The 25,167-nt window shown below is 38.1% G+C and overlaps 1 protein-coding gene across 10 annotated transcripts; it reads left to right on the top strand.

The window, feature by feature from the left end:
- The first annotated feature begins 2,912 nt into the window (after positions 1-2,912).
- Positions 2,913-19,488, top strand: ZBTB24 (zinc finger and BTB domain containing 24). Of its 10 annotated transcripts, none has more exons than XR_008916639.1 (8): positions 2,929-3,213; positions 5,484-6,469; positions 8,325-8,492; positions 8,927-9,010; positions 9,751-9,834; positions 10,774-10,861; positions 16,469-16,550; positions 17,081-17,117. XR_008916639.1 is itself a non-coding variant. In XM_016431242.2 (7 exons), exons 2-7 carry the CDS (start codon positions 5,512-5,514, stop codon positions 16,470-16,472), a joined length of 1,386 nt encoding a protein of 461 aa, XP_016286728.2. In that variant the 5' UTR covers positions 2,913-3,213; positions 5,484-5,511; the 3' UTR covers positions 16,473-16,676. The 10 variants fall into 10 exon arrangements, 4 of the variants coding, with proteins under 4 accessions (XP_016286728.2, XP_001378966.5, XP_016286729.2 ...); XR_001628422.2 differs by lacking the exon at positions 17,081-17,117 and adding an exon at positions 15,348-15,419 and having other exon boundaries at positions 16,469-16,552; XM_016431242.2 differs by lacking the exon at positions 17,081-17,117 and having other exon boundaries at positions 2,913-3,213; positions 16,469-16,676.
- Positions 19,489-25,167: the final 5,679 nt, after the last annotated feature.

Raw genomic sequence — 25,167 nt, 5'->3', positions numbered from 1 at the left:
ACAAGGCAAAGCTTCTCTTGACCTGGACCCAACTAAGGCCAAGGGCCTCAAATATCTCAAGGACCTGACCCTTAAGAACCCCAGGTCAGAGCCTCAGGCACCAGGTCCTAAGACCAAAGACTCAGATATTAGACTTCCTGCCATCAGATCTTCATCTCTGAGGAGGGCCACTGACACCAAGCCCAATTCCCTCTTTTCCCTAGAGTTTGAAAAAGAAATATCTTCTGTCATTCAAATAATTTTAAAAATATCATTGCATCCCCATCCTACAGATACCAAACTCCCAACTCTTCTCTTATTCTTTCTACTGGAAGGAGTGTCCCAAGACTTAGCCTTGTTCAATTCAAATCAAACATTAGTCAATCTCTTTATATTTTTATCAGAGACTTGGATGAAGAAATAGTCAAAATGTTCATCAAGTTAGCAGATGACATAAAGCTGGGAAATAAAGCTTAATGGGTGGAAGACAGAATTAGGTTCCATATAAATCTCAGGAATCTAAAATGGTAAGTTGAATCTTACAAGAAGAAAGAATGTAAAGAATAAATGTAAAGCCTTAAACTTGGTTTTAAAAAATTCCATTGCCAGGTATAAGATGGAAGAAATATGGAAAAACAGGAAAAAGAACCAGGAGTTTTAATGGTCTGAGAGGTCAATATGATTCAGCAGTGTTTCTGTAATTCACAGTTTTATAAAATTCCCTAGAACAGTGACAGGGGTGTTTTGGAGCCAGTTCAAATCACTCTGAAGATTCAATCAGTAAATTTTCAGTATGAACGTTTACATCTTAGAAATTGGCAAATTCAGCAAATCAGGGCTTGATTTATTATTTTGTTGATTGTCTAGACTTAAGTGACCAAGAAAATGCCATTAATATATATATATATATATATATATATATATAACTTGTAAAAGTTGTGTTATACATATTTCCCCCCATAGAGCCAATTTATTCATCTACTGACATCTTCCTTAAGTGACTTACTCAGGGTCACAAAGTGAGAATATGTCAGAGAAAGGTTATCCATTATACAAACTGCCATTCTCAATTGAGCTATATTAATAGAAGCATGGTCTGGGAGGAGCCAAGATGGCAGTGTAACAGGAAGTATAGCTGAATTCCTTATCAGAACACATCTAAAGAAATCTAGAAAACATAAAATTGAGTCCTGATCAGGACATCAAAGAAAAAAAATTCATTCAACAAAAGATATATAGAGATATGTAAACCGTAGGAACTGTAGCTGTCCTGGAATATGCATTGGGAAACATTCTAGGACAGAAAAAGGCTGTTCATCTGTATGAAAAAGGGTCCCAAATAAGCAAAGAGAGGCTTAAATTAAAGCAGAATAACAAGATCAGCAATGCCAGACCTAAAGGGGGGGACCTACAATTCTGTTGCTCTGAACCAGTTGGGCTTTCCACATGATAGTGACCAGATCCAGCAGCAGTTTAATAATTCCAAACAGTACAAACCCTCATGCTCATACCCAAAACACAGTTCATAAATCCCAAACCAGGAGAGCAGACATCAGGCTTTACCCTGAATCAAACAACTTTAAGAACTTTGAAAGCTTGCAGGTCCCCAAGAATTAGCTGTCCCTGAGATCCTGGAAAAATTCAGTACTTGATGCCCTGAGAAATCATTAATAACGACCTAGGTATTCTCAACACAAGTGCTCAGAGCCCAGTCATAAGGTCCATAGTGAGGAAATAGACTGGAAGAATGTGCAAATAAATAAGTCTCATTAGCTCCCTGATTTACTGTGTTGTAATCAATTACCTTCCCAAAATCAAAACCAGGTGACAGTGGATAAGAGTATCTGGCCTGGAATCAGAGTTCCTATATGGCCTCAGACACTTACTGGCTAGCTGTGTGACCCTAGAAAAGTCACTTAACCCTTATTTGCCTCAGTTCCTCATCTGTTAAACTGGAGAAAGAAATGGCAAATTACTTCAATATCTCAAAAAAAGTTGGACACAACTAAACAAAATACCTGAGTTTCTCATTTGTTAAATGATTTCTGAGTAGCAATTGCCAAATACAGAGCTTCCCTCTGTAGGAAGAACTAGGGAATGGGTCTATAGCATTTACTATATACTAAGTATTTTGGGATACAAATAAATAGTACAAGCTTTCAAGAAACTGTCACCCTAAAGGTTGGGGGGAGCAACACATATCAAAGGTTTGGAGGCAAGTGAGGTGAATAGCTGTTAATGCTTCTTCACATCAGTTTCTAATACTGAAACATTTGACAGTACCAAGAGCTTTCCTTTCTGCATCTCTACAACTGCTGCTGCCTAAGATGGCGAGGCCACTGAGCTGGAAGCAAGCCATTTCCAGACTCTGGTACAGGGTCATAGATTGTCTCCTTCAGGGTCCTAATGGTAATTTGACTTGCCTCACAAATGTTGTCTCCAGTTCCTCCTTCAGGGTGCCCTGCTGATTCAGTTAGGCGATTAATACGTTTTTATTGAATTGAATTGACCATGTGTTGAATCTGGGTTCAAATCCCCTCCCCCCCACAATCTTGGCCGAGTCACTTAAACTCTACATGCTTCGGACTATCACAGGGAAGATGCCCACCGGCCTGCACCGGTAGAGGGGGTTTCCTCGATGCGCTATATTAATGAAATCATAGTTCAATTCCACCCTACCCCCAAGTCCCTGATGATCTGTAAGGACCCTGGTCACTTCCCAGGTCCGTGACGTTAAGCTTGCAGCCTCCTTGAGGAGGTATCCTCACTAGGAACAGTCAGAGGGCTGCTGGGTTCTGCGCGCATGAGCCCTGAGAACTGGGAGTTTCCGACACCAGATTCAATCTTCCCAAATTCAGAGCCAGTCACCAAGAACACAGCCAGGGCCGGCGGCGGGGTCACGTGCTTGCGCCGTATGCGTCATGACGCACGCACGCTCCCTCGAGGGAGGGGGGCGTCGTTACTTCCGGGGTTAGAAAGCCGGGACGCAGATTCTGAGGCCGGCTGAGCAGGCTGTGGCTGATAGGGAGATACAGGGCTTTACGCTCGGGGTGCCCCGGGGTCGGGGCCTGCCCTGGCTGCCCTTTGGCCGGGGTTCCCGCCGCGGGGCGGGGCGGGCCCCGACTGAACGAGTTTTCCCCTCCTCCTCCTTTTCTGGAAGGCAACGGCTCCCACCCCGGCCCGGCCTCGGGCCTCGTCCGGGTGATCCGCGGGAGCCCCTCTGCCCCAGCCAAGGTAACCTGCTCAATCCGGCCTCCTCCTTTTCCTCCGTCCCCTTCGGGTCCCCGAGTTCCTTCAGCAGACCAACACCTGCCCCCCGAGCTTCGAAGCTGTCAGTGAGCGGGGACCAGCGCGGGTGACGTCAGCCTGATCCTTCTTCCTCCCTTCCCCCCTCCCATTCTACTGAATCTTCTAATTAATGGAAATCCCTAATTATTTGTATAAATTACCAGTCACTGCCATTCTTAGGGGACTCAGGGCCTCAGATACCTTCATGGGGTCATAAAGCCAGAATCGCAAGGGACGGAAGAAGGACGTTTGGTTTTACACTTTAAGAAACCGAGGCCAAGAGAGGTTAAGTGAGATAATACAGGCACTAAAAGAGCATTTGAACTCAAGACCTCCCACTCCTCTTTATCCTTTTTAACTATTAAATTATGGGATTGCACTGTTTTCCTAACGGGGGTCCCCAAACTTTGAAACAATATTTTTAGAACTGTATTTCACCATAATTAACTTTCTTTGTAATCCAATGAATTTTATGTATTTAGCAAATATTTTGAGAGGCTATTAGACTGCCAAAGGAAACCATGGGGGGGAAAAGTTAAGAACCTTTGGACTAGATGTTCTTTAGAGTCATCTCCTGCTCTTAATATTTTACTATACTCCATAATTCAGCTATGTAAAAATAAAAAGAGCTGAATTCACATCCTATCTCTGAGGCACACAGATTCTGTGACCTTGAGCAAATTGCATAATATTTACTGCAGGAAATTCTTAAAAGACTCTTAGGTGCAGAACAGGTATGTATCTGCATTAGTAGAGAGAAGATTCTGATGACATCCTAGGTGGAGTTAAACCAAAAAATCTTGGATTCTTTTTCTTTTACTTTTGTTTCTAAATTGAAATTTATGCTGTTGAAAAAGTTGAAAAAGTACCTTTTAAGCTCCTATCCATACCTACCAGATAGTTATTCTACAAATAGGATGATTGTCATGCTTATAATTGGGAAATTAAGAACAATAGTATATAACTCTTAATCCAATGATTGGTAGAACTAGAAAAGATCCAATCTTGGAGGCATCTTATTTCAGGTCTGTAATTATACTTCTAAGGAAATTGAAACACAAGGATTAAATGATTTACCCAGAGTTACCCAGCAAGGTTAATGGCAGAGCCAGGACTAGAACACAACACTATCATCTCACATTTGGTGTTCTTTACAAATAGACCTTTTTTTTTTTTAACAAAGACTTTTAAAAATGAAATAGTATTGCTTTTTAAAATGATTAGTCTTGTATCTCCTAAGTTGACAAAGCACTTTCCTCACAACAACCCTATGAGTTAGATAATTTAAGTGTTATCCCTCTTTTACATATGAAGAAACTAAGAAGTTCATGATTTGTCAATAACCATGCTGTTGGTGAAGAATCTTTGAAAACATTTTTAATTCAAGTGTCTTGATTTCAGATCCAGTGTTCCATCCATTGTACTATACTGATTCTGGTGAGATAAGAGTATTGAGGTGGAGACTGCTAGGTTTATGGAACTAGGATTGAGAGCCAGGCCTAAAGACAGGAGATCGAGGTTCAGATCTAGTCACAGACACTTCCTAGTTGTGTGACCTTGGGCAAATCAATTAGCTCACATTGCCTACTCTTCTGCCTTGGATCTAATACACAATATTGATTCTTAGGACCAAAAAAAAGTATTAAGAGCCTGGATTATTTGGGGTCAGATACCATCCCTAACTTTTACTACAAATATAATGCTGAGCTATTCACTTCTCTTTCTGACTCAGGCAATTTCCTAGGACTTATCTACTATTACCTACCTGGTTTTGAAAGAAAATTGTATTGATTATTTAGGACTTATTTGAGTTTTTGCATTCTTTCTGTGGGGGAAAATCAGGTCTCTGCTGTTTTCTATATATTTTGTTACATTGAACTGTTTCATAGGAACTGGAGTCATATTTTACCTATATCAGTAGAGACCTGGATATGAGCTCTGTTCTGAATTCTCAGGATGTCACCAAATGAACCAAAGATGATTTTAGAGCCATCTCCAGGATTAAATTTAGGCCATGTAAACCCAGTTGTAATCTGCACTGATGGAGGAATTTTTACCCTGGGAATTCTTTGGCAATGACAGAATCACAGATTTGCATCTTTACATAGTCTTGCTTCATGCTGTCTTGGAAAATATGACCATTTTATTTTTTTTTCCACTTAGTAAATATACCAAAGCCTATGTTTTATTTTTAAAGCATCTTTTTTCTTCTATAGGTTTAGGCCTTTTTGGCTTAGAACAAAAATGGCAGAAGAAACTCCAGTGTCTTCTGAGAAGCTTGTTGTATATTCTGAGGCTCATAGTGATACCATTCTGGCTAATTTCGAAGAACAAAGGAAAAGAGGTTTTCTCTGTGATATCACTCTAATAGTGGAAAACGTACATTTCCGGGCCCACAAAGCTTTACTTGCCGCCAGTAGTGAGTATTTCTCAATGATGTTTGCAGAAGAAGGAGAAATAGGGCAGTCAATTTATATGCTAGAAGGTATGTTAGCAGACACATTTGGTATATTGCTGGAATTCATCTATACAGGGTATCTTCATGCCAGTGAAAAAAGTACAGAACAAATATTGGCTACTGCTCAATTTTTAAAAGTGTATGACTTAGTAAATGCTTATACTGACTATCAAAGCAATCATAGCTCAACAAATCCAACCACATTGACCACTGGTGGAACCCCAGTAGTTGTTATTTCTAATAAGAAAAATGATGATCCTCCAAAGCGAAAACGAGGGAGACCAAGGAAGGTCAAAAATATGCAAGTGACAAAACCAGAAGTAGTTTCACTTGAAGATATCCAGCTCAGAGAGAATAATTCTGTTCAAAATAAACAAAACTCTATGGCAAAAACAGTAGAAGGAAGCACTAGTATAACAAATGAACAGAACCAAATAAGAGAAATAGAAGAATCTGAGCGTGCCTGTGGGTCAAGTGCTGTGGAAATGCCAGCAGAAGAAGATGAGAACTGTGATCCTAAGTCCCAGGATGTACAAGGCAGTCAGAGTCGCTACAGCAAACGCAGGATTCAGAGATCTGTTAAACTTAAAGATTATAAACTTGTTGGGGATGAAGATGATCAGTATTCAGCCAAGAGAATATCTGGAAGAAGAAAGCGCTCTGGTTCTGAGGCTCGCTGTAAAGAATGTGGCAAAGTGTTTAAGTATAATCACTTTTTAGCAATTCATCAGAGGAGTCATACAGGTATAATGCTTTCTTGGTGTAATGGGGAAACTTTTTTTTTTGGTTTGATTGTTTAATTCCTGACTAGTTGAGAATGTTGGAAATTTTATTTTTGCCTAATTTAGGACCTTGCTCTATTGAACATCCTCTCTGATGTCTTTAGTATCTCTATTATCTTCCCTTGCATAGGCATGTGTATAAACGTGTAGGACTTTATATCCTAAAAAATTTATTCTTTCATCTTTAGTAAGATATACTCATCTTGAGAGAAACCTTATGTGTGCTAGGTACTTAATATATATTTTGTTGAATTCTGTTGTTTGACCCAGCCAACTACTCAAACTGCTACCATCTATCTCTTCCCCTTTAGTGCTAAGCTTCTAGAAAAAAAGTTCTCAACTGCTATTTCTACCAAATTACTACCTACCCCATTTCCTCAGCTCCTCCTATTTTGTTGAAAGTGTTCTAACAGACTACTAGTGATCTCATTGTGGACTCTAGTAAACCCTTCTTAGCCTCCTTTTCCTTGACCATTCTGCACCATTTTAGCCCTATTGATCGTTTCTAGCCTTGATAGGTTGTTGTTGTTTTTTTAATTCTGTCATGGGGATAGTCCCTCTTTGTCTCTATTACCAATCTTTTTATTACTCGTCTTTTTATTCCCCAGTGCAGACTTCTCCCAGTACTGCATTACTAAACCTTAATCTCTGTATATTCCCTCCCTTAGCAATCCCTTTATCAATTTCTATAGCTTCAGTTTTCACTTAGGATCAAAGGATTGGGCCTTTGAGATCCAGGGACTTATAACTGCATCTCTTAATGAACCCTCTTCCTTTCTGACAACTTTAATTGGTCCCTGTGTTGATTGGAGTTCTGAAACCTTTCATATTGTTCTTTTACATTGCTGTCATCATCATGAAAATTGATTTCTGGTTCTATTCATTTCACTCAATAATTGTTTGCACATTAGACTAGTTTTCATAATAGTCCCTTTGCCTACTCATATGTGCTAGCTTACTGGACTACTCTCTGTTTACTCATCTTCCCTGTTCCTTCTCCCCTGCTTTCATTTTATAGCATAATAGGGTTAGTGCTGAAAGGTACCTCTAAGCCACCTCCTCTAACCCCTTTGTCTCTTAGCCTAATTTCAGAAGCCCCCCCCCCAAGGGTCCTTCAGCCTGGGACAGAAGCTAATAGGATCAGTTCAGCTTCTTCCCCCTTCAGCCAAGCTTGCCTCCCTTGGTTAGAAAAACCCAGAGCCAAAGTCCCAGTTTTTCTCTCCTTTCTTGGTCAGTCACCCCCAGAGAGAGAGAATCAAAGTCCCAGTTTCTCTCCCTGACCAGCTTCAACTTCCTCCTCCTGGGAACATTCCATTTGGAATCTTCATCTTGACTGACAGACAGGTCCCCAGCCTTGTTTCTTGCATGACCTGGATTACAAGTCCTCTTTCTCTCTTCATGCCTCTTCCACAATCCCCCCTTTTTTAGCTAAGGAAATTGAGTTCCAGAAAGGCACCATGGCATGAAACTAAATGCTCCCTACCTTATCTTTAACTGTTGTTATTCTTGTCTTTCAAGGCCCCTCACAGATGCTGTTTCCCTCCTTCCCTGAGCCTACCAGTTGTCTCTCTTTCCTTTTGTCTCTCACAACTCTATTTGACATCTCCTGACCTTGTCAATCTTTTATAGTTAGTATTATATTTATGTTTCATTAGCCTACTAAAGTAAGCTACTTGAGATTTGGACTGTGGATTTTTGTGGGGTTTTGTTGTTGTTTTTCATTTTTGTCTTCCAGGTGCCTCACAAGGTGCTTGGTGGGTTCATAATACGTGTTTATATTAAATTTCTATGTTCTCCTATTTTTGCACTTGTTCTAGGGGAACGACCTTTCAAATGTAGTGAGTGTGGAAAAGGTTTTGCCCAGAAGCACTCGTTGCAGGTTCACACAAGGATGCACACGGGGGAACGGCCATATACCTGTACTATTTGCAGTAAGGCTTTAACAACAAAACATTCTCTACTGGAACATATGAGCCTACACACAGGTAACTTACTAACCATAATCAAGGCAAATCAGACTAATTCCAAAAAGCTATCCATTTCTTTAGTTAAGATTAAAACTACCTGAATTCTCCAGGTGCAAACTTTACCGTGTCTTTCATATTTCACACACACACGTTTTCATATATGTATGATGAAAATATAAGTATATACATACATACATATATATATATACCCCCACACAAGTTTTCAGTTTTAAAGTCCATAAATTCTGCATGACATTGAGCACAGTGTTTAAATTGAAAATCACTTTCCTTATTAGTTGAAATGGACCTCTCCCCACTGGTGAGATTATATATTTTCCTTTTCCTTCCTAAATTTTATTGCTTAGACAAAATTAATTTAATTTAAATTTTTAATTTTAAAATTTAATTTTTTTCTCCCCTTTCCTCTCCCTTTTTCTCCCACCCCCACCCAGGACAGAAGTCATTTACCTGTGATCAGTGTGGAAAATATTTCAGCCAGAAAAGGCAGCTAAAGAGTCATTACCGAGTTCATACAGGTACAAGGATTTTGGGAGAAGTCTGGATTGGTGAAATTAGGGAAAATAACATAGCTCTAGTATCTAAAACAGAATTAAGTAGACAATAAAATAGAATTGTTATTTAGTTTCCAAAGAAATCTGAGTTAGCTCCCATATATTAGGATTGTATACTGTAGTATGCTATAACTCTACATATTTAGCTCTTCCAGCTTTTAGAAGTGCCATAAACTTGCTCACTATTTGGGTCTTATTGAACTTGATATAACTTGTCTCTTTTATTAATTTACTATAAAATATTACCTGGATCATCACAGGACAGATGTGGATAAATAGTAACTTCCAAAGGAGTCCCCTATAGTTCTTAGACCCTATTGTTTCTGTCCTTGATCTATTTGTTTCTTATTTCCCACCCACATTCATCTGCCAACAGCAGAGAAAGCAAGACATGGTTGAGAATGGTGAGATCATTGGCCTTGGCCCCTCCCAGATTTCAAAGACAAAAGGTGCAAGAAGTTGATTTCAGGCAGAGTAAAGGACAGCTAACTTGGAACATTAATGGATTCAGCATAAGTTAACTTGAAATAAAAGGTGAAGGTAAATTAATGGGAATTGATGCAGAAATAATCAATGAAAATCATTGTTTTGTTAAAGTATTATATTAAAGTGGTTATTTTGCAGGGAAGTGCTTTAACACAGATCACTGAAGAAATACAGGGGAAACATACATGCACTGACACTTTTTTTATTATTGCGACAAGGCCATTCATTACCGGAATGTAACCACTGTCATCGAAAATTCATGGATGTATCTCAGTTAAAGAAACACCTAAGAACACACACAGGTAATATGACATCTGATATGTTTTGCTGGAATAGACAATCAGTTTTGTTTAGTGGCACTGGACTTGAAGTCAAGAAGACTTAAGTTCAAATCTTTCCTTTGATGTAGGGTGACCAGGGGTAAACCACTTAATCTTGCTGAACCCTAGTTTCCTCATCCCTAAAAATAGGTGTAATACCTGTACCACCTAGCTTGGTTCAAACATTCAGCCTTGAAAAATTGTCAGAATCCTGGCAGCATCTGTCTATAGAAAAGGGTGGTTGGGTGGGTGTTTTCAATGTAAGATTAACTGTAAAGTTAGTAATCCCCTAAGAATAGACAGATCATAATTTTTATTGAATAATTTATATATATATATATATATACACATATATATAAAGAGATTATATCTCCTTTATGGGTTTGTGGTTTTATCTGTTTGGGTTCTCCAACTACTGACAGATAGTAACTCCCTCCTTCCAGAAAAGTGACTCTTAGTAGATGGTCTTCATGATTAAAAAACAAAAACAAAAACATTACTTCATATGGCCAACCTTGTGGTAGCTAAGCATCTTCAAATCTAGTTAGGCTGGTTCTTAGGCAGCAGATAGGCATGTTCAAAGTCCTTATTCAGAGGCTCATTTTCAGAGTCTTTTCAGCCCCATAAGACTTGCCAGAACTTGTTCTCTGCTGTACAGCCTTTCCAAGGCCCATGTCAGTCACTTTAACATAGGGGTGAAGATTTAAATAAGGCTTTAACAGAAGCCCGAAAGCCACACAATAGTACAAATCATAGCCAAGCCAGCACCCCATTTAAGACACTTTCCACATTTGACATGGTTACTAAGATATTTGGGAAAGAATAGGGAAAGTTTGGCTGACTTATCAAAGGTAGCATAGGCAGTAAGAATCGCTCAAATAATTTTTCCCCCTAGAAACAACACTTCTTGTTACTCAATAGTTGAGCACTACCACCTCCAGGGAAGTCAGCTTTGGGCAACGAAAGGAGATAGGAGTGATAAAGGAAGCTCAAAACCTTTTATGTTAAGGTAAGCAAAATAAAAGTGTTGGGCTTCATAACTTTTGGGGCAGGGTAACTATATGATGTATTGATATCAAGTTTCTAGTAGGAAATTTTCACATTTTGGGGATATTAATCATTTCTAATAGTGAATTTTTGTAGTCAGTTTAAATCTGAAACATTTTTATTATTGGTATTAACTGATCTTTAAAAACTAACAAACAGATTTGGAACCTTAAATTTGATCCCAAGACCTGCTTGAATCTTTCAAAACATCTCATTTCTCCATCCTTTCTCTATTCCTGCTGCCATGATCCTAGTGCAGACCTATCTCATCTCAAACTTGAACTACCACAGGAGCTTTCTGAGTTGGTTTCTGCTTACAGCCTCTTACTATCTGGTTCATACCACATATTGACATCATATTAATTCTTAAGACACCGTTGTTGTTGTTTTGTAATATAATGTTGAGCGAGGGGAAGGACTAGTCTTTTCCAGGTCATAATCCTAGTTCAAACACTTGTATGCCTTGTAGCAAGTCGGCTCTCAGAATCTGCTTCAGTTTCGTTATCTTTAAAACGATGATCTCAAAGCTCCCTTCTAATTCTAAGGTTCTGAAAGTTGTGCCACCCTAGGTACCTCATCTTTTCTAAGCCTCATTTTCTTAATCTGTAAAATGGGAAGGGGGAGTAATTCTAGATCTGTGAATTAAGCACTTTGTAAAATTTAGTTCTATATAAATGCCATTCGTTATATCCCTCCCTTGCTAAGGAAAGAAAAATCCTGCCAATAGTTCCCCATTCCTTACAAGGTAAAGTCCAGATTTAACCCAGAACTCTCAGAATCTGAATTGGAAGGAACTTTAGGAGTTGTCTGCTGTAACTAAGACCTGAATAGGAATTCCCTATACAACCTCTGTAATAAATAGTTATTTATATAAAGCCTGGCCTGTCTCTGCAGCTTTGACTCATGGCCCTTAGTTTTCCTTTCTAAAGACAAACAGAATAAGTATGATCCTTCTTCTACATGACAGACCTTCAGATACTTGAATAGAGGGTCATAGCTCAGAGGATCACAGATCTAGAGTTGGCAAAGATCTTAAGCACCCTCTAGGCCAACCCCTGATTTTACAGATGAGAAAACTGGCCCAGAGAAGTTCAGTGACTTTCTCATGTTATATATACATTAAGTAGCAGAGTCAGTATTCACATTCAAACCCATGTTAATCTTTAGGGGCAATGAGGTAGCACAGTGCGTAGACTGCTAGACCTAAAGTCAGAAGGACCTGGGTTCAAATATGTGGAAATATACTTCTTAGCTGTGACACTAGGCAAGTCATTTAATCCCAGTTGCCTAGTCCTAACTGCCTTTCTGCTTCTAAGGTAGAAGATAAGGGTTTAAAAAATAATAATTCACACATCAATGAATTCAAGGCAATGTCACTACTTAACCTTGTTCTCTGAAACACAAATGCATTCTGTATTTTACAGTATAGAGAAATCTTTCATGATTCTACGTGAAAGTAGAAGAATTTGGTTTTAACCTTTATCCTTTCTCTTTCCTCTTCCAAATAAAAAAGCACCATCTGAAGGGTATTCCTCACTACATGACTCAAGTGAGTGCAATTAGCTCTCAGCCACTGAAGAGAAAAGAATTGACTTGCTTTCTGATATTCTCGACATTTTTCCTCTTCTAGTTCCATTATAAAATAAAAGATTTTCTTCTTACATATTTCCATCTAAATTGACATGACTAGATAAAACAACTATAGGATAGAACAATATAGCTAGAAAACTAAACCGTTTTTATATACTTACAACCATGGCCTACGAACCATATGAAATGCTCAGCGGGGAGGGAATGATTGCTTTCCCTTTTTAAGAAACTAAAAAAAAATTCTATCTTAGAATCTGAATGAGGATCCCAGCCCCTCACCACCCATTGAGAAGAAAAAGTCTGTTAGCAATTCTGTTGAAAAGAAAGATTAGCCAACTAACCTTGTGCTTCATTCTAACTGAAATCACCCTTAATGTATGTTAAGTATTAAGTACCCAAATATTACATTCACAACCACCTAAATTTTGTTATTCTACAAAAAATGAAGGAAAAATCAGAACAGTTTCCTTATGATCAATATTCTCAAAGGGCAGGGAAAATCTTTGTTTCGTGCAATGTATAAACTGGCACCAATGCCTGCTAGAGTGTGAGCTCTGAGAGTGGAGACAGTACCTGCTATTTATTATTCTCTCTACCTCACTCTGCCCCCAAGTCTCTAGAGCAGTGTTTTTCATACTATAAGATAGACAATTGAATGATTTTTTTTTAATTTTTTCCTGCTGAGACATCTTAGTGCTAATCTTATTTGTAAAAATCAAACCATAAAATTTAGGCTTTGGTCAGCAATAATGGTCAATAAGTTATTTGATCCCTAATGCCACCAGCACGATTTAGCAATATTCTGAATGGCACTTGATGGTTGTTTTTTCCCCAGTTTTGTTGCTGTCAGTTGTTTGTTTTTTTAAATAGCTTGGGGAAGTAGAGGAGGGATAGAACGGAGGGAGAGAATGTGGAACAGAATATTCAGCAAAACTGATCAATATATTGAAAACTTATGCCATATACAGTGTTCCATACATGTGTGCCTCACTCTCTTTCCACTATTCAAAAGAGTGGGGAGAACTATCTTCTCACAACTCCTCTTTGAGATGAAACTTGTTTTTTTGAAATTCTGCAACATTTGTTTTAAAAATTTTGTGGTAGTGGTTCTTTCACTTACATTGCTGTAGTCATTATATAGATTATTTTCTTGGCCCTGCTTGCTTCACTTTACACCAATTAATATAAGTCCATGTTGCTCCACATTCATAATTTTTTTACAAGATAATAATATTCCATTACCTTGACATACCAAAGTGTGTTTAAGTGGGCATCTTCTTTGTTTCCAGGTTTTTTTGCTAACATAAAACATGCTGCTATGAATATTTGGGAATGTATATGAAGCCTTTCTTTTTTCAATTATCAGTGACCTTGAAATATATGCCTATCCTTGGGATCTTTAGTATCTATAAACATTTTAGCCAATTTCTTTAAATAATTTGAAATTGCTTTCCAGAATGATTATACTAATTCATAGGTCTATCAACATTGCATTTGTGTGTCTCACTTTTTTTTTAAACCCTTACCTTCTATCTTAGAATCAATATTGTGTATTGGTTCCAATTCAAATCATCAGTGGTAAGGGCTAGGCATTGAGGGTTAAGTGACTTGCCCAGAGTCACACAGCTAGAAGTGTTGGAGGCCAGATTTGAACCTAGGACCTCCTGTCTCGAGGCCTGGCTCTCAATCCACTGACCTACTGCCCCTGTCTCTGTTTCTACATTTCTCATCTTTACCAGTTTGCTAAGTGAAACCTCATGATTGATTTGATTTACATTTCTCTTATTAACTAGAGATTTGGAGCATTTTTCATATAAGTGTTAAGAGTTTGCAGTTCTTTTAAGAATTCTTTGTATCATTTGACCACTTAACCTTTAGGAAATGGAGTTTAGTCAAAAACATTCTGTTATTTGTCCATTTTAGATTCTAAACCCTTAGCCAATACATTTGATAACAAATATTTTCTCCAATTAACTACTTCCTTATCTTATATTTGTTAATTTTGCTTTTACAAAAGCTTTTCAATTTCATATAATTGAAACTATTTTATCTTTGTTATTAAGAATTCATCTCCTACTCATAATGATAACAGATATGATGTTTCTATTCTAAATTTTTTATGTTGTAATCTTTAATATTCAAATTACATATCCATTTTGATTTTATTATGAAACATGGCATAAGATTTTGGCTTCAGCCTAATTTCTCCCAAATTGCTTTCTAATTTTCCTGTAATTTTATCTAAAAGGGCTTCTTTCCCAAGTAAACCTGCTTTCAGGTTTTTTTTTTTGAAAATTGAATTATTGAGTTCTATTATTTCTTCTTCTCTCTTATCCAATCTGTTCCTTTGATCTACATATCATTAATAATAGAAATGAAAATAACTGATGTTTATATCCAACAGAGTACCAAAGATAGGAAAAGATAGAAAAAGTCCTCATTAGAGGGGATGTGGAAATACAGAAACACTGATGCAGCATTAGTAGAGCTATAGACCATTCTAACCATTCTGGAAAGCAATTTGGAATTATGCAGACTAAGTGACTAAAATGTCCATATCCTTTGACTCAGAGATCTCATTTCTAGACATATACTCTAAAGGAGGTGAGTGTATCAAAGAAAGGCTTCATAATCACCAAAATATTTATAGCAGTGCAAAGGACTGAAAACAAAGTAGATGCACATCAGTTTGATAATGACTCGATAATTTATGATACATGAATGTTACAGAATATTATTACCTGGTCAAAATTTAGAGAAACATGGGAAGGCTTCTATAAATTGATATAAAACAAAGTAAGCAGGACCAAGAAAGCATTATGGACATTATTTACAAAATTATTGAACATTATTTACAGCAATGAAATGAAATGAATGAGTGCCATGAAACTTTAATGACCAAGTTTGGCCCAAAGAAGAGAAATAAGAAGGTACTTTCTCTCCCTAACCCCTACATTTTTTGCTCAGGTGGGAAACTCAGTGAGAAACGCTATATATAATGTCAGACTTTTTCAGCATGATAGTTCTGCTGAGCTGCTTTTTTTCTTTTCTCTTTTTTCTTTGTTATAAGGGGTGGTTCTCGGAGAGGGAGAATGAGAAAGATATACATTGGGATTCAGGTGATATAAAACCAAAGCATACCAATGAATATTTATTTAAAAAATAAAACATTATCAGGAGGAAAATACATTGCTAATATTGACATAGCCCCTAAGAAGCAAATGATTAACCTCTTGTCTCCCAAAACAGAAGAAATAACAAATTACCCTTTTTATAATATAAATGAGTAAATATTTCCAGAATTTGCTCAAGTGCTTGACATGAGATTGTGAATTTAAGATTATAACTACTTAAAGAGCATCGAGGTAACTCAGTGGTTAGCCTTGGAGACAGGACTACCTAGGTTCAAATCTGGCCTCAGACACTTCCTAGCTGTGTAATCCTGGGCAAATCACTTAGCTCTAATTGCCCAGTTTTTACCTCTCTTCTGCCTTGGATCAGATATAGTATCCATTCAAAGACAAAAGGTTAAAGTTTTTTTTTTAAGGCACTTTTATTTGGTTAGATTTTACTGCCTTCATATATTCTGACCATTAACAAAAGCACCCTGACAAGGTGGGGGGAAGTATTTTTCCTGTTTGTATTTAAGTGTGAGGAGAGAGATCTGAAAAATAGGAATCAGGTATACTATTACCATTTTAAGCTATTACATTTAACTGCACCAGGACTTTTGGGACACTACATACTGTCATGCTTTGTCATATACCTACTAGTCTACTTGACTAATAGGTGATGTGTATGTTCTTATTTCCTTGTATTCTTCACAGGACCTACAGTTTTTAATAAATATTTTAGTGTATGCTTGTTGAAGGTTCAACTGTTAAATTGCCTTTTGCAAAATCTTTTTATTCTTAATAATAGAGTTAACTGCTTGGGTTATAAGTATATTTCACAAGTTTTTCTCTTTTTTTTCTTAAAGGTGAAAAGCCATTTACTTGCGAAATCTGTGGCAAGTCTTTTACAGCAAAAAGTTCTCTTCAGACACACATCAGAATACATCGGTATGGCTTTTCAGATATTTATCAACCATAAACAATTTCTTCAATATTTTTAATCTTATATTCACTCTTTCTAACTATGAAATATGCCAATTAATTCAAACAATAAACTCACAGTAAAAAAAAAAATTTAAGGGTGCATAGAGTATTTATGTCCATTCAAGTTAGACTAGATCACTATCTTTTTAATATACACAATTAAGGATTGCCTAAATGCTATTTTATTAAATTAACATTAATGTTAGGTTGCAGTTATTATGAATGCATGGATTTTCTCTGAATTATGGATATGATCTTAAAATTTTATCAATAAGATTATCTCACCCAACATCCTTATTTTTTAGAAATGAGAAACCTAAGAGAAATTAAAAAGACTTATCCAAGGTTACACAGCAACAGAGCCAAGACTAGAACCTATACTTCTTGCCTCTTAGTCAAGTATAATGGGTGTTACAGCATATTTGCCACCCCATATATTCAAGCTTAGTTATGATAAAAACTTTAATGTAAATTTTGTGTTTTATTCATTACAGAGGAGAAAAGCCATATTCCTGTGGCATTTGTGGGAAATCCTTCTCTGATTCCAGTGCGAAGAGAAGACATTGTATATTACATACTGGCAAAAAGCCTTTTTCCTGCCCCGAGTGTAATTTGCAGTTTGCACGCTTAGACAACTTAAAGGCTCACTTAAAAATCCATAGTAAAGAAAAACCCTTTCCAGAAGCTCCCAGTGCACCCAGCAGCAGTAACCCAGAGGAAGTTAGGAATATCCTTCAACTGCAGCAGTATCAACTTTCTACATCAGGAGAGCAGGAAATTCAACTCCTAGTAACAGACTCAGTCCATAACATCAATTTCATGCCCAGTCATAGTCAGGGAATCAGCATTGTCACAGCAGAGGGCACCCAGAGCATGGCGGCCGACCAAGCTGCAGACCTTACAGTGCTCACTCAGCAGCCAGAACACTTGCAGAGTTTGATTCTTTCTGCTCAACCTGACCAGACAGAGCACATCCAAAGTCTCAATATGATGGACAGCCAGATAGAGACTTCACCAGCTGAGCAGGTACATATAATCACCCTGTCCAAGGAAACCCTGGAACATCTTCATGCTCACTGAGAACCAGCCGAGGAACTTCCAAAAGTGGCCCCTTTGAACTCGGTTCAGCACATGCAACAGACCCAGGAGCTGAGCCCACATGAGCTCAATAGTTCAACAAAAGTGTAACTCTGTAAGAGTTACATTATCTGGTGTTTGTCCCTACACTGACCATCACATGACATTTGAAGTTGGACTTTCTGATATCAATTGGTTGGTTCTAATATGCAGTTGTTTTCACCATTTCAGATACTAGGAAACTTATAATATTTATAAATGCTTTAAATTCAAAACTGTTTAGTAGCTTGAACTTGTCTGATTTGAACTATCATGTGACTTGAACGGTCTGACCTGTTCAGTAATATTGATAAAAAAAAAGTTTCACTTTTGTTCTCTCTTAGGTCTTAGATTTTCACTCAGGTGCTCCACCATAATGAAGGCAATTGTGACTTTTATGTAGGAGTTGAAATTCACACCCTTGTGTTATATCTAATCTTCAGGATGACAATTTTGTTAAGTGTATTTTGGGTATTTGAAGAACTACAAAAGTCAGTCATGTGTTAAGTTAAACTTTGACATAGTCAATGGTTTTGCTTCCTTGTTACTGATAAATACAGAATTGATGTTCAAAAGTTAAAAAAAAAATACCATGTATGTCAAGCCTTCCTAATATGTTCAGTACATTCTTCGATCCTCAGACACCAAAGAGTTAGTAACAGTCTTGTTCTTGAATTACTTCATGAATCTGTAAGTCTACTGCATTATACTTGAGAGGTAAGACTATACGGTAAACCGTATATTCAAAATCCAAACAATCAGAAAACCAAAAGAACGTTATGTATAAGTACATAGAGGGAACATATTCTGAACTTAGTGAGAAAAGCAAATGTAAAAGCCAACAACTTTACAGGCAGGATGTATTTCTTATAAATAATATTCAGAAAATGTCATGGGGTGAGTACAGATTTCAGCCTAATGTTTTTGTCTTCATTACTCTACAATAATACTTGATATTCTTGACATGAGGGTCTTCTAAATTATTAGAAAGGTGACATTAAATCCAGTGTGTGTTATGATATTCTAATTCTCTAAAAATTGACAGTCTTCAGTAGCCAATGCTACCCCCCAACCTAGTCTAGACTAATGCACAATTTTTTTCTTTTTTAAGGAACAAAATTAAGTAGAGTCACACAAAAGTGAAACGTAATATTTTTATGGATTCTAATGGTTTAAAGGGCAAATTTCTTCTTTGTACCCCTATTAAGCCTTTCAGAATTTGTAATCACTTTGGACTTTCAATCATTTTATAATTGATTTAGTCATCACAGAAATATTAAATTGTGTGGAGGATAATTTTTAGTGCAGTGTATTTTAGGTAATCCTTTTTTGTCAGATAAACTAATTAAGAGTTGTTGAGAAAATCCAAGGACATTATTTTATTCTGTACAATTTAATTGTGGGGTAGAATAGAAGAACCAGACACTAAAATTTGGGAAATAATTCATTGGAGATGACTTCTGCATTAGTTGCTAATTTTTAGGTTTTCCTGATTTCTAGCCTAGTCAAATACATGTTTTACAAGTTGAAATAATAATATTCAGGTTTGAAGTATCACAGTTCCTTTTTACATATTTCATGTGCTGTATTTTTATTATATGTAATTCAATTTCAGAAGTGATCTATTTTATATATAATAAGAAGAGCAACATTATATGAATTATAACTAGGTCAAAGGTAGAAGCTAAAATTTTATAAACAGAGTTGTAGCCAAAGTAGTATTTTGTGTTCTGCCCTATATAGCTTAACCTTGTAAATAAATGTGAAATACCTATTAACTCATAAACATTTTCATGCATTCATTTTCATAAGTAGCAAAATTAGAATCCTGTTTATAACTTCGTCTAGCATAGTTACTTCTTAAGGGGAAATGCGAAAGAGATATAATTTATGTCTAGTTTCACTAATCTTATGAAAATATAAACCACATGAGAGCCTTCTAGTTCAGTCCCTTTATTTTACAGTTAAAGAAACTGAGACCCAAAGGGCTGAAGTGACCTACCAGAAATCAGGTAACTAGTTTGTGGCAGAGCTAGACCAAGAATCCAGGCCTCCACCCCCCACTAAGTTCTGTTGCTCTTGAAAAAGCAAATTAGAAGTTATCTCAAGCCAAATGATGTGAAATTTTAAGCTATTTTTGGTTTTATAGCTAATTTCTTTTCATTGCATTTTTTGTGAAGCGTTAAAGGTTGCTTCCCTTTTTCTCTTTTCTCTGTTTTCTCTCTTCCTTCATCTCTCTCTTTTTCTCCTCCCTCTCTCTGTCTCTCTCTCTCTCTGTGTCTCTGTGTATGTCTCTCTCTCTCTCTCTCTATCTATCTATCTATCTCGAATTCAAAGGCCAGATTGGCTCCCAACCTCTAAGCCTACCTCTATCCCACTGAGCTACCTAGCTGCCTCTTTTGCTTTCTTTTTTATAAGATATAGTTAATAATAGATGAAATTTCATTTTCCATAGGCATTATTTGCCTATAATGTGTGCATTACAACAAAATATAAATTTGACAGTAGTTTTGTCTAGGTTTCTGAATATATCAGGAGCTTGGAAATGAAGGCATCTATGCACAGGATACCCCTAATCCTGCTGAAAGAGAAAGCAACCAATAAATGTTTTTCAGCACCGACAGCACCAAGCACTCTTAAGCCTTTTCACAAGTCACAGGGCCTGTATTAGAGATGGAATAGATCCCATCTCTAATACAAATTTGTGATTTCTTGTGGACATGAGTGAGGAGAGTGGCCCTGTAGCTCTCTTTGGACCTCTCTTAGCAATGACAGTGTCACTAGTAGCCTTGTGCCAGCTCCAGCTACCCAACTATGGGAGGGAGAGGACTAGAGGCCCCTTTCCTATTCATAGCAGCTGCCCTACTCTGGACACTAGGAAAGAAAAAAGACCTAGTTCTCATTTTCCTTTGTAAATGAAGGGAGTGGACTTGGATGGCCCATGAGGTTTCTTCTGAGGACTCATAATTCTTTTGTTTAAAAAAAAAATTGTTTTCAGGGGCAGCTGGGTGACTCAGTGGATTGTGAGTCAGGTCCAGAAATGGAAGGTCCTGGATTCAGATTTGGCCTCAGATACTTATCCTGGACAAGGCACCCTATTGCCTAGCCCTTACTACTCTTTTGCCTTAGAACCAATACCCAGTATTGATTCTCAGACGGAAGGTAAGGGTTTAAAAAAATAATTGTTTTCAATTAGCGAACATTTACTTTCCTTCCTACCTTCCTGTCCACCATTAAAAAAAGAAAAAAGGAAGGGAAAAAATTGTGTCAAATATATATTAGTCAAGCAAAACAAATCCCCATATTGGCTATGTCCAAAAACATATCTCATTTCACTCCTAGTCCATTGTCTCAATTAAAAAATGTTTAAAGCATGCTTCTCCAACAGTTCTCTGGCTTCGTGTTTGGTCATTGCATTGATTAGAATTCTAAAGTTTTTCAGTCCATCTTTATGATGATGTTAACATATAAGATGTTCTGATCCCACTTACTTCATTTTGCATCAGTTCATATAAATCCTCCCTGGTTTCTCTGCAGCCATCCATTTCTTCATTTCTTGTGGCACACTAGTATTCCGTTACAGTCACACACTACAACTTGTTCAGCTGTTCCTCAATTGACTGGGTGTCACGCATAGGGCCACGTAGTGCCATACACCAGAAAATGGAGAACAGCTTCTTTTTTTGTAAACTCTAAAAGAGAACTTAATATTTATCCTCATCTATAAAATGAGGGATTGGACCAGAGAATCTCTAAGGTTCCAGCCAGCTTTAATCTCTTGCACTTTGCAAACTTTAAGGTTAATATGGATGGCAGGTATACATATTTGTTAAATCAACTACTTTGGCGATTTTTTACAAATTGGGTCAAGTAAAGCAATAGCGAGCATTTATTCTGGGCCATAAAGGGCTATGTGTATGATCTCATTTGGTTCTCAACAATTCTATGAAGTAGGTTTTGTTACTATCCTTATTTTATAGATAATGAAATGTGCTGTGGGTCACAGTTATGCAGTGTTTTGAAAGCTTTGCTTCTGCCTTAATTTCATACTTGGTATCAATTCTAAGACAGAAGGTAGAGGTTTAAAGAAAAAAAAAGAGGATTTGAACTCAAGTTTTCCTGACTAACACCCTGGCACATCGAGGGAGCTAGTGCAACTAATGGCAAAGTGAATAGAGTGTTGGACCTGGAGCTAGAAAGACCCAAGTTCCAATTGGCCCTACTCACTCACTAGTCACGTACCTGAGCAAGTCTTTTAACTTCTGCCTCCATGTTTCCTCCTCGGTAAAATGGACATAATGATAGCACCTACCCTACCATGCAAGGCTGTTGTGAGGATCCAATGAGATAATATTTACAAAGCACTTAACACAGTGCCTGGCATATGGTAGGCATCATAAAAATACCTGTTCTCTCCCCTCCCTCGCACCTGGCTGCCCCAGTTTATTTTATTAATCAACAAGCATTTATTAATCAGCTACTATGTGCCAGACATCAGTGAAGCAAAGACAAGAGTGAGATAAGTTCCTGCCTTCCAGGAGCTACCAGGGAGATTTCAGCATATTTACAAATAACTAAACTTAAAGCTACTAAACTTCCTGGCTGTGTGATCTTGGGTAAGTCATTTAACCTCAAAATAGCCTAGCCCTTGCTACTCTTCTATCTTAGAATCAATGCTAAGACTTAAGGTATGGGTTTTAGAAAAAAATATATAAGTAGAGAATAATAGTAAACATGATTTATTCATGTCTTCTGTATTATATATTATTTACATGTTTAAACATATATCTTATATTAAAAATAAATAGGCGATGTGTAATCATTCAGAACTGTGGGGAGGCTGTTCTGCAACTGAACCTTGAAGGAAGCTCTGAGAGGGAGAGCATTCTGATGAGAGTAGGGGGGTGGGCAGTCTGTGCAAAGGCACCCCATTAGGAACAAAGATGGGATGTCACAGGAAACAGCATGTAGGTCTGGCTGATTGGGGAAGCATTAAGTATATGAGGAGGAGTAGCATGAAATTAGCCTAGAAAGATGGGTTGGAATCAGGCCTTTGAAGGACTTTAAATACCAAATAAAAGATAATTTTAGTTTATTTGGTTTGGGGGTGTGGAGGGAGTCAGTGTTTGTTTGTTTAAACCCTTACCTTATCGGTTTCAAGGCAGAACAGCAGTGAGGGCTGACTTGCCCAGAGTCACATAGCTAGGAAGTGTCTGAGGTCACATTTGAACCCAGGACCTCCCATCTCCAGTCCTGACTCTCTACCCACTGAGCCACCTCACTTGCAACCAGTTTTTTAGTTGTAGAAGCAATGGGAGCCACTGAAACTGATGCAGTAATTTGGGGATGATTTGACCTGGGGTGGATGTTAAAGCTATTTTCACTACCCAATAGTGTATATTGGTCCGCAAGATAATATTGGGCAGCAAATATGGGAACAACTGGTCTGAATCATTCCTGTGTTATTCCCTTACCTGCTACTGTCAAGTCAGAGACAGACAGTCAGAAAAGGACACACACAGAGACAAAAAGAGACAAATGAATCGAGACAGAGGCAAATGAAGAGAGTCAGAGAAAGAAACAGAGAGAGACAAATGGGAGAGTGACAGAGACAGACAAATGAATAGTCAGAGAGTGAGAGAAACGAAGAGAATCAGAAAGAAAACAGAGACAAGTGGAGAGTCAGAGAAAGACAAAGACAAACATAAATGAGAGTCAGAAAGACAGACAAATGTAGAGAGACAAAGACAAATGGAGAAAGACACAAATGAAGAGAGAAAGACAAATGGAGAGAGACAAATGAGAGAGAAAGACAGAGATAAATGGAGAGAAGAGTCAGAGAAAGGCAAATGGAGAGACAGAGAGATGGAAACAAAAAAAATGACAATAAAACATTATTTAGATGAGACTTTGGACTTTGTTTTTAAACTGTATTTTATGTTTGTTTATGGGTGTGCCTAAAGCTCCGGGAATTCATTTCAGACTGTAATGAATCTACAAAGGACTAACAGCTTTTATGGAGGAACCAGGAAAGCTATCTAGGTTTTCCCCACTGGAGCCCCTGCTTATGTCCTTTAGCATCCTCCAGCCTAGCCCGGTAACAGGACTTCTCCAGTCTCTCCTCCCCCTCCCTCCTTCCTTCTCCAGCTTCTCCCCTACTCCCTTCCCTTCAACATTCCACAGAGCAAAAGTGCCTTGACTTGGCAAAGCAGAGGCAGCCTGAGTGTGTGCTTTGTGAGAGCCGCAGAGTAACTCCCACGAAGCCCTGGTTCTCCAAGAGTGAGTCATGACCTACTGGCCTTGTGATATTCATATCTATCATATGACAGTGGCCGCACTTTGGGATAAAGACGCATGCCCCTATTGTTGGACTGCAAAGAGCGAGCTTTGGACTGTGTGGGCAGGAGACCTCGGTTCTAGTCCAGCCTTCCACAAGATAGAGAACCTTTCTAGGGCTCAATTTCTCCATCTATAAAATAAGGACACAGGACTGAGATCTTCTTGCCTAGCCGTTACCTGGCAAGGCTCTAACCCCGAACACTCAAAGCTGTTTCCTGGGTGCCTTTCGCCTAGATATCACACGGAGATCCCTTTAAGGTTTAACCAAACACTTCGCATTCCTTATCTTATTTGATTTTCATTGAGCACCCATAGTCCTGTTCTAATTTGGAAAACACGGAAACTCAACCTCGGCTTTTCCACTTGCCCAAGGTCACCCAGCCAAGCTGGGAGTCCCTCCCGGGTCTTCAAGCTCCAAGTTGGAGCTTTGTTCCGTTTTCCGGGTGGGGTGGGGGTCTCTTAAAACCCGCCTTCCCTGAAGTAATAAGGATATGCAGAACCTAATAACAGACCCAACTCGGGAACCCCGTTCCCGAGTGGTGCCCAAGGAGGCTTCAGGAGATGAGATCGCCCTTCTTGGCTCAGAAGCCACACACAGCCTGGGCTTAGGGGATGTCAAGTTGCCCAGATATCCAGGAAGGAAAGATCGCCTGACAGTTCAGAGAGGGAACATGCAAAAATGAATAATATGGAAATGTCTTGTGTGATGGGTGATACATGTATAACCCAGATTGAATTGCTTGTCAGCCCTGAGAGGGGGGAGGGAAGAAGGGAGGGACACAATTTGGAGCAAATGACTTTGGAAAACTTGCCTGGAAATTTATTAAAATTTAAAAAAGGAAGCGCGGGGGAGGGGAGGGAACAGGCGCTGAAATAACAAATATCATCCCCATTTTAGAGGTGAGGAAACTGATAACCACTTGATACATTATGCAATTGGTACCAGGGCTAAAATTAAGCTATGAAAGCTGAACTGAGACTTTTGAACCCCCTGGTTGGTGTTTTTGTCTTCTTCTTTGTATCCTGGTGTGGAAAAGCCCAAGTTCATGTTTCAGACGCTTCTTATTTGTGTGACCATGGACAAGAAAATGGGTTTATGGGTGTAGTGCTTGGATTCATTACCTCC

Source organism: Monodelphis domestica, chromosome 2 (assembly GCF_027887165.1).
Source record: "Monodelphis domestica isolate mMonDom1 chromosome 2, mMonDom1.pri, whole genome shotgun sequence".
Lineage (NCBI taxonomy): Eukaryota > Metazoa > Chordata > Mammalia > Didelphimorphia > Didelphidae > Monodelphis > Monodelphis domestica.
This window is presented reverse-complemented; position numbering and strand designations above follow the sequence as displayed.

What these genes read in the sequence shown, in the direction of transcription:
- ZBTB24 (XM_001378929.5), top strand. Translation starts at nt 5,512, where the DNA reads ATGGCAGAAGAAACTCCAGTGTCTTCTGAGAAGCTTGTTGTATATTCT. An exon ending in TCATCAGAGGAGTCATACAG is followed by an intron (nt 6,470 to 8,324) that starts GTATAATGCTTT and finishes CACTTGTTCTAG; the next exon opens with GGGAACGACCTTTCAAATGT. An exon ending in ACACCTAAGAACACACACAG is followed by an intron (nt 9,835 to 16,468) that starts GTAATATGACAT and finishes TTTTTCTTAAAG; the next exon opens with GTGAAAAGCCATTTACTTGC.